General features: G+C 39.8%; 1 protein-coding gene across 1 annotated transcript in view; it reads left to right on the top strand.

The window, feature by feature from the left end:
• The window catches only part of CERS3 (ceramide synthase 3), a 123,255-nt gene that overhangs the window by 54,145 nt on the left and 51,348 nt on the right, over positions 1–17,762 (top strand). The window contains exons 7-9 of the mRNA XM_027083229.1: positions 2,116–2,208; positions 4,877–5,005; positions 8,348–8,454. Of these exons, the coding sequence (XP_026939030.1) occupies positions 2,116–2,208; positions 4,877–5,005; positions 8,348–8,454 (329 nt within the window). The remainder of the gene's footprint in view (positions 1–2,115; positions 2,209–4,876; positions 5,006–8,347; positions 8,455–17,762) is intronic.

The raw sequence follows: 17,762 nt of genomic DNA, 5'->3' as shown, positions 1-17,762 counted from the left end.
GGTAAAATCTCAGACCCTTCACAGTTCTGGATATTTTCTGCTTTCATGTCCTCCAGTTCACTAGTGCTTTTTTCAGCAGTGTCTAATCTGCTCTTAAACACATCTTTTGAGTTCTCAATTTTAGTTATGGTATTTTTCATTTCTCAAATTTTCACTTAATTATTTTTTTATGGATTCCAGTTCTCTACTGAAAATTCCCACTAATTTTTAAAAATAACTTTAAATACCTGGTTAGTTTTTAAAGTTATTTTAAAGTCAGAGTCTGATAAATCCAATATCTTGCTCACCTGTGGGTCTATTTTCTTTCTTATTCCTGTCTCCTTATGCTTGATAACATTTGATTGAATGATAGACATTGCATATGAAAAATAATGCTTAGAAATGGCATTATCTACCTCCTGAGAGGACTTACTTTCACTTCTGTTAAGCAGAGTAGAGACAGATCACCTTAAATTTTATCTATGATTGAACTGGTTTTATATAGACTCCAGTCTTTATGAGGGCAGATGTATTTACAACTTACCCATATTCCTAGGGTATTCCCTTACAGTGGTTTTAAATAAAAGATTATAGTATTTACCAGGACTCCTTTTCCCTGGCTGGCCCTGAATACCAGTTTGCTTCCTAGCACTATGAGATTGCCAAAAGTCCTACTTAACTACTGCTTCTTAGTCTCTGGGCTCTATACTGCTTATAAATTAGCAAATGCAGACTTTATGCTATACATAGGTGTGGTTTTCTTTGAAACTATCCTGCTTAGGGTCTGTAGTACTTCTTGAATTAAGGATGCACTTGAAATAAAGGATTCCATTTAATGCATTTTTCTTCTCTTTGAAATCTTGGCTCCACAGGTTCTGGATGCCTTGGTTGTTCTCCAGTGCCTTCAAACAGATTTTTTTTTTTCTTTATCCATACTTTATCCATATTTTTAAGTAGTTCTCACTAGGAGAGTTAGTCTCATACAGGCTTGTTTGTCATAGAAGAAAGAAGAAACTCTTATTCTTTCTTGGCCTTATCAAGGATGATGAGTTGACCAGAAAATTATTCCATTTAATGTGTTAGCTTTACTCTTCACTTCTCAGATGTGTCAGTTATATGCTGGTGTATAATAAATCATCACCAAAACTTAGTGCCTTAAAACAACAACCATTTATTTGCTTATGATATGGATTAGCAATTTTGGCTAGGCTCAGCCAAGCAGTTCTGCTCCATGTGGTGTTAGCTGAGTTCATTCATGCATTTTCAGTTAGTTGACAGGCTGGCTAGGGCATATCACATGTCCCTGGTGCCCTCATTTGTATTTTTGTCAGTGGACACCTTTATGCTCTACTTTGTGACCTCCAGCAGGATAGCTCAGGTTTCTTACATGGTGCTTATGAGGTCTCTGATTGCATCATAGTTGCTATGTCCCCTTGACCAAAGGCCAAGATTCAAAGGCCTCCTGGTGATGTTAGAGGAGACTGTACCAGGGCATGAATATGAGAAGGTGAGATTCATTGAGGGCATTAATGTTACAACCCATCACACCAAGTAATATAATGTCTCAGCTTAGCTAAAATAAGCATACCGCCCCTCCTATTTTAAAGAAAATTCTAGCCATGGAAATTTCATTGTTTTTTTCAGAAGACATTTTTAGAGTACTTAAATATTTGTATATATTTTATTACTGTCCCATTTGAGAATGGGCCAATTTGGATCACCATCTTGTCACTACAGAAGAGGTTAGGACAACAGATTTGAGTAGTATTCAAGAAATATAAAACAAGGTATTTTGTGGGACAAGCAGAACAGCTTTTCCATTGTTCTTAAGTAAAGATTTTAAAATTATTTTTCTAATTTAACTCTCACTCAACTAAAAGAATGCTTTTACACCTGTTGTAGTTTTATTAAATTTTAAACAAAACATTTAACTTGACTTTGGAACTCTTGTCTCCCTTTTTAGAAACAAAATGCCTCAAAATGTTGTCTCTGATTTCTTCTCAGAAGTTGAAATGTAAAACATTATTATTTGGGAGAATTCTGTGGAATATAAATAGGTATAAACAATAGTTTTAATCCTTAAAATGAGTTGTTTATATGGTGACATTAAAGTAGTGAATACTCTTGTTTTCTCAGCCCTTGCTGCCATCTCAGTACTGGTACTACATTTTGGAGATGAGTTTTTATTGGTCTCTCTTATTTAGCCTTGGCTCTGATATCAAGAGGAAGGTAAGTGTCTTATTTACAAATCTACTTTATCCATTTTTTTCAAAAGTTTTTATCCCCCTGCCCCAAATCCTAATCTTTAAATCATATTTTTATATATGTTCAGTTCCAGTTCATAACTTTTTTGCTTTTATAACACAAAGAATAGTGCAAATATGCTCATACTTTGGTGCCTTGGTAAGTATTTGTAGTGAAACATTATAGAAACGTTAACTTTGAAGCTCTACACTTGTTCAATAAGAAAAGAACTCCCCTTTATGATGTCTGTTTCTTTCTTTTAGTTTGGGAATTTAGTATTCTTCAGTGCAAAGAAGAAAAGTGCTGGTAGTTTTAATTCTACAGCCACGTCCTTTAGTTGATTACAGACTACTTTATATAATTCTTTTGATGTATTCAGTGACTTTGAAAACATTTTTTCCTTAATTCATCCAAGATCCTTGTTAGAAAACATTGCTTCAAGTACTATTAGCTTTGCTTTATTTGCAGGGAAAGTGAGTCACAGGCATGCTAAATGCATCCTCTGAGGTCACAAAGTGTGGTATTTTAGGAACTGTTTGGTTGTTACTGATTCCTATTTGCTGGTACAGAAAATTATATTATACTCTCAATGCAGTCACGGATTTCCTCATATATGTTAGCAGTACAGATCAAATGACAAATACTCTTGGCATGTACTTTATACGCTATGCTCTATATAAAAGATTGGTTTGTAGCAAAATTTGAAAATTAAGTTGAATTCAGTATTAAGGAAATAAAACCAAGTTGGCTTGACTAAATGATGTTTGAGTGAGCGTTGGTGTACAATCTATCACTAAGGGGCCCAGTCAGCTGCTCAACTGGAGATCTGAAAAGAAACTTACAGAATAAACCAAAGGAACATACTGTGAAAAAATCTGATTGAAATGATTTCCTTTTTCAGAAAACTTAATAATAGCTATAGTTTAACTGTTATTAACTTAATTTAGGCTAAGAACATATCAAAATTTAATTGATTGGGTCATCTTCTCAAGGGATAGAATTGAAAATAATCATTATTTAGAAGGTCTTCGTAGATATACTCAGGTAGGTTGATCCTGTAATGATCCTGTCTTTTTCCCACTTTTGATCCTTTTATTTTTTTCAGTAGTTGCTTTCTCTTTATTATTTACAGGTCATTGGACACCTTTTCAAAAATTAAATGTAGATATATGTCATATATTTGTAAATACACATCTTCAGAGACATAAAATTATTAGGAGTCGGGTAAAGCACAGGCTCTGGAGTCAAATTGGATCCCTGACTTCACTCATTAACATCTTGAGCTAGTTGGTTACATTTGCTAAACTAGATCTGTCTCGTCATATATAGAGTAGAGCTAAAAATAGTTCTTATCTCCTCCAGTTGTTGTGAGGATTAAACAAGTTAATTCATACAAAGCACTTTCTGGTGTATAGTAAGTACTCAATAAATTAGGCTGTTATTATTATCATGTTTATTCTTTTACTTTGGCTACAAGGAAACTGAAGTCTTTAAGTTTTTTTAAACGTTTTAATCAGGATATTCACAGACCATACACTTAATCTATTTAAAGTGCATAATGCAATGGTTTTGAGTATATTTGTAGAATTCTGCAGTCATCACCACAGTCAGTTCTATTTCCATCACCTCAAATAGAAATCCTGTACCCTTTAGCAGTCACTCCCCATTTCTTCTAACCTCCACAGCCCCAGGCAACCACTATCTACTTTCTGCCTCTATGCGTTTGCCTCTTTTGGATATTTCATATAAATGGACTCATACGATATATGTTTTTTTGTATCTGGCTCCTTTCACTTAGCATAATGATTCATTCCTTTTTATTAATGAATAATATTCCATTGTATGGATATACTACATTTTGTTTATGCATTTATCAATCGATGGATATTTGAGTTGTTTCTACCTTTTTGGCTATTATGAATAATGCTACTATGAACACTGATGCGCAAATTTTTGCACGAACATATATTTTTATTTCTCTCATGTATATACCTAGGGGTGGAATTGCTAGACTACATAGTAGTCCTATGTATAACCTTTGGGGGAATTGTTAGACTCTAACAAAGCAGCCATGCCATTTTACATTCCTACCAGCAATGTATAAGGGTTCCAGCTTCTCCACATCCTAGCCAACTCTTGTTATTGTTTGTCTTTTTTATTTTAGCTATCCTGGTGGGTGTGAAGTATTTTGCTACTGTAGTTATTCCACTTTCATTTGTTCCTTATTTCATATGCAGTAACTCTTATTTTAATAGTTGTGTAGTTTTATTATATTTGTCTTGGAATTAGGCAGGGAATTAACAATAAATGTAAATGTACACAGGAATATGCTTGGGTGTGTATGTATGTCTTTGTGTGTGTGTGTGTGTACATATATCCAGTGTAGAACAGTGGGAAGAACAGCAGATATTAGGACTTAGATGACAACTATTCAATGCTATCTCAAAGTTAAATGACTTAATCAATGAGGATAACACTTGTTATATCTCCCTCACAAGGATTGTGCTTAAGAATAAACGTGAAAGCATTTTACAAAGTTCAAAATATGCAGATGTCAGTTGTTAGTTTTAAAATTATTATTATTATTATCTCTTCCAGTGATTGAGAAATAACTGCATTTGCTTAATGGTTTCCATTTCCCCTCATTATATAGGATTTTCTAGCTCATGTCATCCACCACCTGGCTGCTGTTAGTTTGATGAGCTTCTCTTGGTGTGCTAATTATATTCGCAGTGGGACCCTCGTGATGATTTTACACGATGCGGCCGACATTTGGCTGGAGGTAAACGTTTGCCATTAAAAAACTAATAACAATACCATGTCCTGGGTTTAATGTGACTCCTCACAGGAAGAATTGTCTGTGAGTGATTTAGCAGAGCTCTCTGTCCTGAAAACACCCAAAGTCTGCAGATGTCTCTAGGTCCCCAGATCTTTCAAGCTCAAAGAAAGGAAAGCTTTCAGTTTTTAGTTTCTAACCTTTTTTCTCCATGGTACTCAAGAGGGAGGTTAATTTGTGGGATTCCACTTATGAAAGTTGCATGCAGATATTAGCTTAGGAAGTAAGCTGAGGTATCTGAAGAAGGAATGAACTCTAAGCTTTTAAACGGAAAACTTGGACTATGACATTGTAGATTTTTAAAGTTGGTCGGCACCGTATATTCACTTAAGCAAAGCTAAATACGCACTGAATGCTTGCACCTCCCTGCATGGACCCTCCTCCAGCTTTAAGGAATGAGAGCCGATGTTTATTTAAATGACATTTATTTTCTAAGGAAGGAATGTTTCAGAGCAGGGGACATTAAAACAAGAATCTTCCTAATCCCAAACCACACAAAATATAAGGAACGATGCAAAATTAGGATTGTTTTCTCTACATGTTTCTGATGTGCTTTGGTTCCTGTTTACCCTGAGGCAGTGGGTCCTGCTGTACTTAGAGCCACATTGTTCATAATTTAAATATACTCATTTATAATGAAGCCGGGGAAAATGATGCTAACCCATTTGCATTCAGGATTGCCTCTTCAAGGGCTAATAATTGAATGTAAGTTGATATGGAAGAAATTAAATTTAATTTAATAAGATCTTGTTCTTCTAGATCAGGGTTCAGCAAACTTTTTGGTAAAGAGCCAGGTAGTAAATCTAGCTTTGTGGGCCTCATAGGATCTCTTGTCACATATTTTTCTTTTTCGTTGTTTTTTCTTTTCTCTTATACCCCTTTAAAAATGTGAAAACCATTCTTACCCTTCTTAACTCAAGGGCTGACCAGCTTTAGCCCATAGGCTGAACTGTAATTTGCCAAACCCTGTTCTAGATATAACCAGAAGTCATTTGAAGCCATTTCAAAGCAACTGGCTGTTGTTAAAATATTAGCTGTGTACAGAATTGTATTTCTTGTACGTAATCGTAATTAGACATGTAAATACCATTCTAATGGTCAAGATTATTATATGTGCTTCAGGGCAACACGTGGCTTAGCAGAAGAAGGATTGTGCCAGTTTTTCCGTGTGTTGCTCTCTGAATGTAGCCATCTCTGCTATAATTACCTCCTTCTCCGATCATATCTCAGAAACCCTGCCTGAAAATTAAGACCAAATTGGCCATGAGTTAAAAATTTTATGCTACTCTATTCTTCTAACCCTCTAGTTCAATTGCCTTTGGTGTGTGTCCACCGTAAAAACAGTTTCATTGTGTTACTAAAAGGGAGCGTTAGGTGTTGGGACTGGGAATAAGCACCGTGTTATTCCTGTCTACCCTGCCATTGACATGACATAGCTCCCTAGGTGACCTGGACAAATCACTTAATGCTTTGTTTCTATCCTCAGCTGTAGCATGAGAAGTCATATCTGCCTCTTAGGGTATATTGTGCAGTTTAGCTCACTATCGTTTGAAAATGTTCTGAGGTCCTTAGGTAAAAAACAGAAGAAAAATGAAATGTCAGACTCAGGTCCCTACATGGGTAAACTATGAGAACAGCTTCATGTCGTTAATGATCATCAATAATTCTTGATTCACAAGTCAGGATCTAACTTGAGGTTCAGTGAGCGAGGCCAGTACCCTCCATCAGCTGGTGGTAGAAACAACATTGAATAGTGGTGTGGGGCTGATTTTTTATATTCTCCAGGAGTGCCTATTCCATAGCTTCCTCAAGTAGTTTGTTTTAGTGTTTGTCCTCTCAGTCAAGTTCTAATTGAACCCAGACATGGTACAACTTTTAGCCCTGTTTAGACCTTCCTAAAGGTGGAGACTATTAATCTTTCATGTTCCTTAAGACAGTTGTTGGGTCATTTCTTTGTTCTTTCTTTGCAAGGAAGAACAGCCTCAGCATCTACAATTTTTACTCATAAGCAACCTTGTGCCTTCTTCATGCATCTTCATGATCCTCTCTAGTTTTCTGCATGTTAAGTTTAGATCCAGGACCCAACACTTTAACAGTATCTTGACTGATACTTAGCAAAGGAGAGGGGTTACTCTCTGATATCCATCTTTGCACAGCCCAGAATAGGCCACGTGTGCATTTGCCCGAAGGAGTGCTACTTTGCCATTACAAGTGGGGGCAAAGTAGCATTCTTCATGCCTATGCACATCTCTAGCTTCCCAGCCTGGCCTACCTTCTGACCCTTCAAACAGCTCCCCACTCCATTCCAAGCCCTCTAAACTTCTGGCCTTTCTCCCCATACGCAAGTCCTGCCCAGCTGGCATGCCAGACTTCTGTCTCAGCAATGGAAGCTGTTCCCTTTTGGGCCCCTGCCAATCCCATAGTCTGATCACATTCTTACCCCATGGTAGGTATGGAAAATGCAATGTAAACCATTCCTGAAATATAATAAGCTGCTTCTCTTGTTCTAGATGGGCCTTGAGGTTCCTGGGTGATTTCAGTTCTGAAACTGGTAGGGCTAAGCCACACCACCCACCTGCCCACCTTCCAGCCCCAACTTCAGACTCTTTCCCATTCAGCCTTGGGCCCCGCTGGATAATGCAAGAGAAAATCCTCGTTACATTAGTACCACATTAAACAATATTTTCTGTAATTCTTTTCACTCAACACAGATAATATGAGCACTACAGGCTAGCATAAAGTAAGTAGAGAAAATCAAGTGCTTGAAACTTTACTTCAACCAGGGCATGGCCCCAAGGGCTGCCTCCTAACTCCACTTCTTCTGTCATCTGCCTTAAAGTAGCTGCCTTGATTGCAACATGCCCAGCCCAGCCCAGGACTTCACTCATATCCCAGCCTTTCTTCAATTCAGCTCTCCTCCCAGTTAAATGGAGGAATTCAATAAATGCCCAGATAAAATACATGCTAAAATTAATTATGCTAATTTGTAGTGCTTGTGAAATACAGGAGTAATATTACAGTCATTCTAACTAATTTTTTAAACATTATATTATGCAAAGTTTCAAACATATGACAAGGTAAAGAGTATAATGGGCCCAATGGACCCATCATCCAGCTTTAACAGTTATCAATATAGCCAATCTTGTTTCAGCTATTTCTCATCCATAACCCAACTCCCACCAAGATTTTGAAGCAAATCCCAGGTATAATTTAATTTATAAATATTTAATTTAAAAATTTTACATGAATATCACCCTATCTGAATGCAATTTCTTTCTATTTTCTCAGTCTGCTAAGATGTTTTCTTATGCCGGATGGAAGCAAACCTGTAACATCCTGTTTTTCATCTTCTCCATCGTATTTTTCATCAGCCGCCTCATTATTTTTCCCTTCTGGTGAGTAGACAAGGTGCTGTGTGTGCCTTTGGTCACTGTGCTGAGGTGGCCTTGCATGTTGTTCAGGTTGGAGCATTGCCCTTTCTTTCTTTCTTACACTGATCTCCAGCTATTTGTGCCAAGTTCAGCTGGAAAGAAGAATGTGAAGGAGATATTTTTATAGATAATTAAAACCACACCTTCCAATGTGAAAAGGCTTGTTACAAAGGGAGATTAAAGATGTGTAACCAATAGGAAGCAGCAACTCTTACTCTGTGTCTGATTTCATGAATCTGGATCTTTCTTTGTGATTAACAGCTTTTCCAGTTATTCAGTGAAATGTCATTGGCCAATTATCAGCTCTTTAAAAGAGAGGCAAATTCTGTGTTAAAATTACAATAGTTATAACCACCATTAATTGAATGCCAGACACTGGATTAGGCCCTTTATACATCTTGGCACTAGCTACACAACAAATCATAAAGATAGGTATCATCACTTCCAGTTTGCAGATGAGGAAACTGATGCTGATTTCATTTTCCATGATCACTGGTCCTACCAGTGATTTGGACCACTGGCTCTTGGTCGGTCTGTTGATTTTGTTTAGCCAAGAGCTGGCAACATAGAACCTATGTTGTGTCTCTCCTGACAATCATTCCTTTGGCAAGCATAATTTTCCATGTGTTGATTGACAGAAACCAGAGGAAAAATGTGAGGAAGACATTGATGGTTTGGAAAGAACAGCTTAAAACTAACTGTAGTTTGGGGATAGTCTAGAGTTTCAGATATTCTCAACAGAAAAGCTAGTGCTATTGGAGGTACTAGGTTCCAGCAGAATGAAATGGGGACCCAGGTTTCAGGCCTGATCCCTTGTGGGTGGAGAGCACCCTTAACTAGCAGCATGCAGGGAAGACTGGTAAGAGAGTGTGGGTGCTGCCTGCCCTGTGGAAGCCAGGTGTGTTCTTTAACCCAGGACTGGGTGTCTTGATTAGACATTTTTTTCTGGAGAGGAGCAGCATCATGCAGTGATGAATTTCACAGATGCAAGTCAGTCCTGGCTCCAGACTTACTACCTGTGTGATCTTGTACAGGTTAGATCATTTCTCTGTGCCTCAGTTTCTCATCTGTAAAATGTAAATAAGGGTTGTCATGAGCCTTAATTGAAGTAATACATATGAAATAGCTTAGAACAGCATCTGGAACATAGTAAGGATTCAGTAAATGCCAGCTGTTATTACTAAAATTATTAATGAGTCTCTGAGAATTTGAAGTTTAATCTAGAATCAAATCTGAGATACATGTTTAAGATATTCTTCTTGGTTGACGAATCATATTACCATCACTTTTGCTTTGGCTGATCAGGTGTGTTTATGAAATTAGAATATTGTACAATAGCAACTATTGATAGGGTAAGTATTGACTTGCAGATAGCAGTTGAGTTGTGGCTTTTCAGTGTGACTTTCATGGTGCTCTAAATCCAGCATTTGCCCATTGGTGACACTTATTTTGTTCAAAAAGTACCATGTGTTCCAGTTATCTATAGCTGTAAACAAACCTTTTGAAAAATTTAGTGGCTTAAGGCAGTAGTGAGCAAACTTTTTTTTATAAAGGGCCATAGAATAACTGTTTTAGCCTTTGAGGGACATATATGGTCTCTGTTGCATGTTTTTCTTTGTTTGGTTCTGATTCTTTTACAACCCTTTAAAAATGTACTAAACCTAGCTTAGATCACTGGCTGTAGAAAAACGGGCTGTAGGCCAGACTTTACCAACACGCCATGTTTTGCAGGGCTCTTTCTTAAAACAACAATACATTATTATTTCTATTTCTTATGGATCTGGGAGTTGACAGGCATCATCTACATGGTTTTTACTCATGTGATTACAGTCAGATGGTCGCTGGCCAGTCAAGGTTGGAGTTTTCTTGAAGGCTTCCTCACTCACAAGGTTCAGGTGACACCCGTGACATCAGCTGGTTGATGCTGATTGCTGGTTGGGACCACTGCTGGGCCTGTCAGCTGGAACACATACCCATGCCCCTCCACTGGCCTGACCTTCTCTTAGCACAGCAGACGGATTTCAAGGGTGAGCAGTTCAAGAGAGAGCTTGGCAGATGCTGTCTCCTTTTATAACCCAACTTCAGAAGTCACAGCATGTCACTTCCAGCCTCATTTTCTTCATTGAATCCAAGTCACTAAGGCCAGCTCATATTTAAGGGAAGGAAATTTAGACTCCATTTCTTGATGGGAATAGTTTCAAATAATTTGTAGAGATTTTGTTGTGTTGCTGTGGTACGCGGGCCTCTCACTGTTGTGGCCTCTCCCGTTGCGGAGTACAGGCTCCAGATGCGCAGGCTCAGCGGCCATGGCTCACGGGCCCAGCCGCTCTGCGGCATGTGGGATCTTCCCGGACTGGGGCACGAACCCGTGTCCCCTGCATCGGCAGGCGGACTCTCAACCACTGTGCCACCAGGGAAGCCCTGTAGAGATATTTTTAAAGCACACACCATGGAAGTTCTCAGTCTGGAGAACTCTCTGAGAAGCTTCTAAGTATTGCTGCTGTGGTTGACTACTGATTCAGCATCAAAGGATCTTCGCCTCGGACCTTCCCATGATGTCTCAAAATCAACAGGCCAGCTAACTCTGCCTCATAGACAGTCGAACATCGGGTTGGGGTTGAGTAGAGTGTTACTTCCCCACATACCCTCAACTTTAAAATCCTAGATTTAAGTGACTTCCCTGGTGGCACAGAGGTTAAGAATCCACCTGCCAGTGCAAGGGACACAGGGTCGACTCCTAGTCCGGGAAGATCCCACATACCATGGAGCAACTAAGCCTGTGTGCCCCAACTACTGAGCCTGCACTCTAGAGCCCACAAGCCACAACTACTGAGCCTGCGCGCCACGACAACTAAAGCCCACGTAGCTAGAGCCCGTGCTCCACAACAAGATAAGCCACCACAATGAGAAGCCCGCGCACCACAACGAAGAGTAACCCCCACTCACCGCAACTAGATAGCCCATGCACAGCAACGAAGACCCAATGCAGCCAAAAATAAATAAATGAATAAAAATTAAAAAGAAAAAGAAAGGAGAGGCTTCCCTGGTGGTGCAGTGGTTGAGAGTCTGCCTGCCGAAGCAGGGGACACGGGTTCGTGCCCCGGTCCGGGAAGATCCCACATGCCGCGGAGCGGCTGGGCCTGTGAGCCATGGCCACTGAGCCTACGTGTCTGGAGCCTGTGCTCCACAATGGGAGAGGCCACAACAGTGAGAGGCCTGCATACCGCAAAAAAAAAAAAAAAAAAGAAAAAAAGAAAGGAGAATGATCAAACCAGAAGAAATAAAGACATTATTAAAAAAAAATTCCTAGATTTAAGAACTCATTCTCTTGCCAGCATTTCTGGATTTCAAGGAGAATTAGTTACATGCATTTGGCATTTTCTTGATCTTGATACTTTGCTGAATTCACCAGCCTACTGCAGAGGGCAACCAATACCACTGTTTGCTGTCTTCAGGAGGTTGGGCTGTGAATAAACCAGTATTAACAGACTTGACTGAAAAAATTTTTTGTGGGTAAAAATTCTTCTGTACTGACATTGACTGATCTTCATTGTTTGGAAGCTTAAGGAGAACCTCACCAAGCTATTGGAAGTTTGGGAGATGGGTTTTTCATGGTTTTTGAAAGCATTAGTTGCAGTGTATTACTCTGACTTAAATAGCCATCCCATCAGCTTGAACATGTTACACAACCAAGTGGTGGTACCAAAGAGGAAAAGTCAGTTCCTTGTTGTTAGTCTGGCTCCCACCATCTGTCTAAAACTTGTAACTCTGCAGACTCACTTTTCAAGGATATTTTATTAGTCCAGATTTGTTGGGAATTTACCATGGACCAAACAAAGTGCAGACAGGCCCATTTCAAGATTCAGATATTTTAGAGGTTCTGTGGGAGGTGGTTCGCCATCTAGTTGCTCTGTTCTTCTCAACTGCTTTTGTTGTACATTTTGTGGAGAGGTGAAGGGTTGAGTGGGGAGAAAGGTGACTGGGGTGGTGCCATCTGAAAGTCGTCTGAAACCTTGAGAAAAAGAACAGGAGTTTTTTTTTTTTGCTTGTTTGTTTGTTTTTGCGGTACGCGGGCCTCGCACTGTTGTGGCCTCTCCCGTTGCAGAGCACAGGCTCCAGAGGCGCAGGCTCAGTGGCCATGGCTCACGGGCCTATCCGCTCCGTGGCATGTGGGATCTCCCCGGACCGGGGCACGAACCTGTGTCCCCTGCATCGGCAGGTGGACTCTCAACCACTGCGCCACCAGGGAAGCCCAGAACAGGAGTTTTACATCATGCGTGTCTTTCCCTTTCTTCTCTTTTCCTTTTATTCCCCCAGCCTCAAGCAGATTTGCTTTCCCCTCATGAGTTTCCTTTTGTGTCCATACAACTGTGTCCCCAATTCTCCTTTCTTCCTGCTCTTTTCAGGGATCTAATTTAGCCAGTTTTCAGTCAGTGTCAGCAAGAGTTAATTACCTTGATTTTCTAAACAGTGTTACTGTCAACATTAGGTAGACATTCCAGTTGGCACTGGCCAAACTGCTTTAATCTAATTACCTGGTTACCCCCATTTATTTGCATTTTTCTTCAAAAACATTTAAATCTCAGGCTTACGTTATTCACATTGTATTCCCAACTATTGTATTAAAATAATGACTTCTATATTTGTGAATTATTGGACGTATCTATCTACTTGAATATTATACAAATACCACCCGAGATCATTCGGTTAGAAAGACCCTCCGAAGGTCAGATAAACGGTGCCCCTGACTCCTGACAATTTTCCTCCATAAATAAAAAGAGCAGATAATAATTTAGTCCAGGCTGATTGATCTGAAGGGAAGGAGCACTGTTTCAACTGAAGTTTCCGAGTGGCAGTGCTGGCTCATTGCTTTGTTTCTGGAACTCACCACTGCTAGATGTTGTGAGGAGCTCACGGATGAGTGAGACGCAGCTCCTAGCCTGCAGCAGTTCATGATGGCAGTAGAAGAAATCTTTGTATCCACCACCTTTTCCATGTATTTGAAGGCTATTAATACTGACCCATATTTTTTGGATATTCCAAAAAGAAAAAAATAAAACATTTCCTGCAAATCAAAACTACAATGAGGTATCACCTCACACTAGTCAGAATGGCCATCATTTAAAAGTCTACAAAAGTCTACAAATAATAATTGCTAGAGAGGGTGTGGAGAAAAAGGAACCCTCCTACACTGTCAGTGGAAATGTAAGTCAGTGAAGTCACTAAGGAGAACAATATGGAGACTCCTTAAGAAACTAAAAAATAGAGTTACCATGTGATCCCACTATAATCCCACTCTTGAGCATATATCTTGGAAAAGATGAAAACTCTAATTCAAAAAGATACATGCACCCCAGTGTTTATTGCAGCACTATTTACAATAGTCATGACATGGAAGCAACCTAATTGTCCACTGACAAATTAATGGATAAAGAAGATGTGGTACATATATACAATGGAATATTACTCAGCTGTGACAAAGAATGAAATAATGCCATTTGCAGCAATATGTATGGACCTAGAGATTATCATACTAAGTGAAGTACAATAAGACAGAGAAAGACAAATAATCATATGATATCACTTATATGGGGAATCTAACAAAATGATGCAAAGGAATTTATTTACAAAACAGAAATAGACTCACAAACATAGAAAACAAAGTATGGTTACTAAAGGGGAAACAGGGGGAGGGATAAATTAGGGCTTTGGGATTAATAGGTACACACTACTATATATAAAATAGATAAACGACAAGGACCTACAAAGGAATTATATTCAATATCTTATAATAACCTATAATGGAAAAGAATCTGAAAAAGAATAGATACATATATGTATAACTGAATCACTGCTGTACACTTGAAACTAACACAACACTGTAAATTAAATAGACTTCAATTTTAAAAATGGTTAAGAAAATAAAAAATAAAACATTTCCAACAGTGAATAATACTCAAATAAATAGCTTCCTTATCTCCAAGGGTACATATGCTAGTGGTAACTTTATTTTCCCCACCAGTGGTTCACAGGACTTTGGGCTTCATCTTTTGATGATCCAGGTCTCACTGGTATAGAAAAATGGTACCCTGAGAAGCCTCATACGAAGGAGAATTTTGTGGGCAATGAGGCCATATAAACCCTTGAAATGGCTATCAGAGAGAGGACAGTTTTAAGAAAAGACGAGACACAACAAAGCTGAAAGCATACAGCAGTGCTCTAAGCTGATGTCCATCAGAGAGAGACAAGAGTGAGGACACGATGGTCCTTTCTTTCCTCCTAAGGCCTGGGGCCTCTGTTCTGAATGGTGAGTCAGGGGCAGAGCAGGGGTCTGATGGTGCCAGGGTCAGCTTCCTTGCCCTCCTGGGATGGCACAGTGCCCTTCCCACAGTCATCAGAGGAGAGGAGGGCCTGCACCGTGCCAGAGAGGCTCTGTTGAAGTATCTCAGAACTGGGCTTTCCAGTCACAAAGCTTATAGAGGAGAGGGCAAATGACACTGCAGGTGTTTGCTCTGCATCTCGTTCAACAAGGAGCCCTCAGGGGAGCTCCTTCCCACACCCCACAGGCTTGGCACTTCTGTTGCTGCTTGTAAACTTATGAAGGACAGCGACAACAGTCCATAGAATTTTAGAATTTTAAATTCATAATTTAGTCCAACCCCTTTATTCATTTATGTGTTTGGAAATAATTTTAAGCTCACAGGATAATTTCAAGTATATCACAGAGAACTCTTACATATTGCCTTTACCCAGATTTACCAGTTAACGTTTCCCCCATTTGCTTTGTCATTTTTTCCTCTCTCTCTGTTTCTCTTTCTCTTTCTCTCTCAACACACACACACACACGTGCTCACACATGTGGGTGTGTGTGTATATATATACATATATATATGTATACATATTTTTTCTGAACCAGTTGAAAGTTGAAACCATCACGTCCTTTTAATCCTAAATAGTTCAGTGTGTATTTCCTAAGGACAAGGACATTTTTCTACAGAATCACAGTATAGTTATCAATTTCAGGAAAGGTAGCAATCTACCATCCATGTTTCAGTTTTGTCAGTTGATCCGATAGTGCCTTTCATTGCTTTTTTCCCTCACTATTGGATTTGGCCCAGGATCACATTCTGCATTCAGTTGTCACCTGCCGGGAATAGTCCTTACCTCTTCTTGCCTTTCGTGTCATAGATATTGTTGAAGCGTTGCAACCCTGTTTGTTTTTCACATGAGAAGTTAAGATAGTTCCAGGATCGCACAGCTAGTTATGAAAGAATCAAGATTAGAAACAGAACATTTGAAACACAAAAGAGATATGTTTCCAGTTAAGTTACTAAATTTGATAATTAAGAGCAGGCATCATTGCCTTACCTAAGTATTATTAAGTTTTCTTCAACTACTTGGTCACTTCGAAATATAAGCCATCTCTAGAATGTTAGGTGAGCAATTATGCACCTGTAGAACCAGTATTTGTTATCCTGAAAAGGCTTAATGCTCACACCTACAATTAGCAAGAAAAAAAGACCTTTAACTTTCCTTAGAAAAATTACTTTTGGTGGCTGCCTTATCAGCCCAGCAAAACCAACTACTATTTATACCAACAATGTGATTTTTTTCAAACCATGTAAACTTTGGTGATTGAGTAAAGAGTAAAAATGGGGAAAAAAACCCTAAACAGGAAAAAGGCCAAGCTTTGCAATCCACAGTCACCATGGTAGTGCATCCGTTTGTACAGGTTAAAGGCCAGCGTACAGAGCAGAATTGAGGAGTATTCTCTGTGAAAAGGGAGATTCCACAGGACCCACAAGGTAAATGTGCAAGTGTTTGTGGGTTCACTCGTGTGTCTGCACACTTGATACACAAAATTGAGAAAGGCAGATTTGTTTTTTTTTCCTTCCCATTCTCCTTTTAGCAAAGGACCAGAAGAAATCAAGGCTGAGAGATTGGACCATCTTTTAGTGAGGGCAGTGAGACCCATAGAAAGAGGCCCTGAAAATGCCAACTGAAGCCCCATAACTGCTGTCCTCCCTTCTGAACTCCTCTTCACTTCTTGGGCCTCCTGTTCCCTCTGTCCTCCCACAGCACAGGGTCCCCACTCCTCCTTAGCCGGCTCCTCCCCTCCAAAGCGGCCTCCTCCTTCTCCCTGATATGCAGAAAATCCAGCTATTTCAGCGGCACCCTCCCTGGGTGTTGCCCTCCCTGTATTATTAACGAAGCCCTCTGCAGTAGGAAAGGGGGTGGTGGTGGAAAGCCATCTCGTCATAATGATGGTAATAGTAATGTTATAACTACCATTTCTGAGTGCTTACTATATGCTAAGCTCTTCCCATTTGTCAACTCATTTAATTCGCATAACAACCTGACAAGGTGAGACCTGTTTTATTACAGAAGAAATTGAAGCCCAGAGAAGCTACGTAACTTGCTGCAGACCCCAGGGAAGCCATGATCCAAACCTAGCGGGCTCCAGTGCCCACGCCATTGACCTCTCCTCTCTGCAGTGGCTTGGCTGTCTCTGAAGGCATTTGTGTTTAATGGCAGTCTCTTCTGTTTCTAGGACTCTGCAGTTTGCAAAGCTGGCCGTGTGTTTCTCTGGAGCCGCTCATTCAGAGATGTGGGGTTAGTTCCACCCAAGGAATGGGAGGTTGTGCAGGTTACCAGGCAAGAAAATAGCAGCCTTAGCCCTGGAGCCCAGCTCTGATGATTCTAGGCCAGGTGTATCACTCTTCTTTCTAAAACTGGCGAAGCTTCCCAAAGCTGTTATTACGAAGGCCACACCCTTGACCTTGACTTTCAAGTCCAACAGGAGATGGCTGCATTCACCAATCCAGCTTTATCTTCACCCCACCCCCACCCCCTGCCACTCCTCTCCCTGAAGCCACACTGGTCTTCTTTTAGCCCTTGAATTTTCCATGAATGATGCCTCCACCTGAGTTTTGTTTGTGTCCTTTCCTCTGACTGGAATCCTCTTTTCTGTGTCTTCCCTTCAACTAGAGGGAAGAGGGAAATCTCCATTCAGTCAGAACCCTGCAATATGCTCCCTGTCCTTTTCTTTCTTTGCATGGACCACAGTGAGTTTAATTATATGTTTAAGTAATTATTCACATTCTCTGATAAAATGCATGAAGGAGATATTTTTTAGTAGATTCCTTTGTTAGTTTTGACACTGACAAATTCCCAGTAGGAGACCTTGTATGGGACCAGGCCCTGGAACAGGTGATGGGAGGATACAGAGATGAAGGCATCATGGCTGCTGTCTTTGGAAAGCTTGCTAGCTA

The sequence above is a fragment of the Aethalodelphis obliquidens genome, unplaced genomic scaffold (genome assembly GCF_003676395.1).
Source record: "Aethalodelphis obliquidens isolate GAN/ISIS:26980383/991018 unplaced genomic scaffold, ASM367639v1 scaffold49, whole genome shotgun sequence".
Lineage (NCBI taxonomy): Eukaryota > Metazoa > Chordata > Mammalia > Artiodactyla > Delphinidae > Aethalodelphis > Aethalodelphis obliquidens.
Note: the sequence above shows the minus strand (reverse complement) of the source record. Positions and strands in the feature narration are given on the sequence as shown.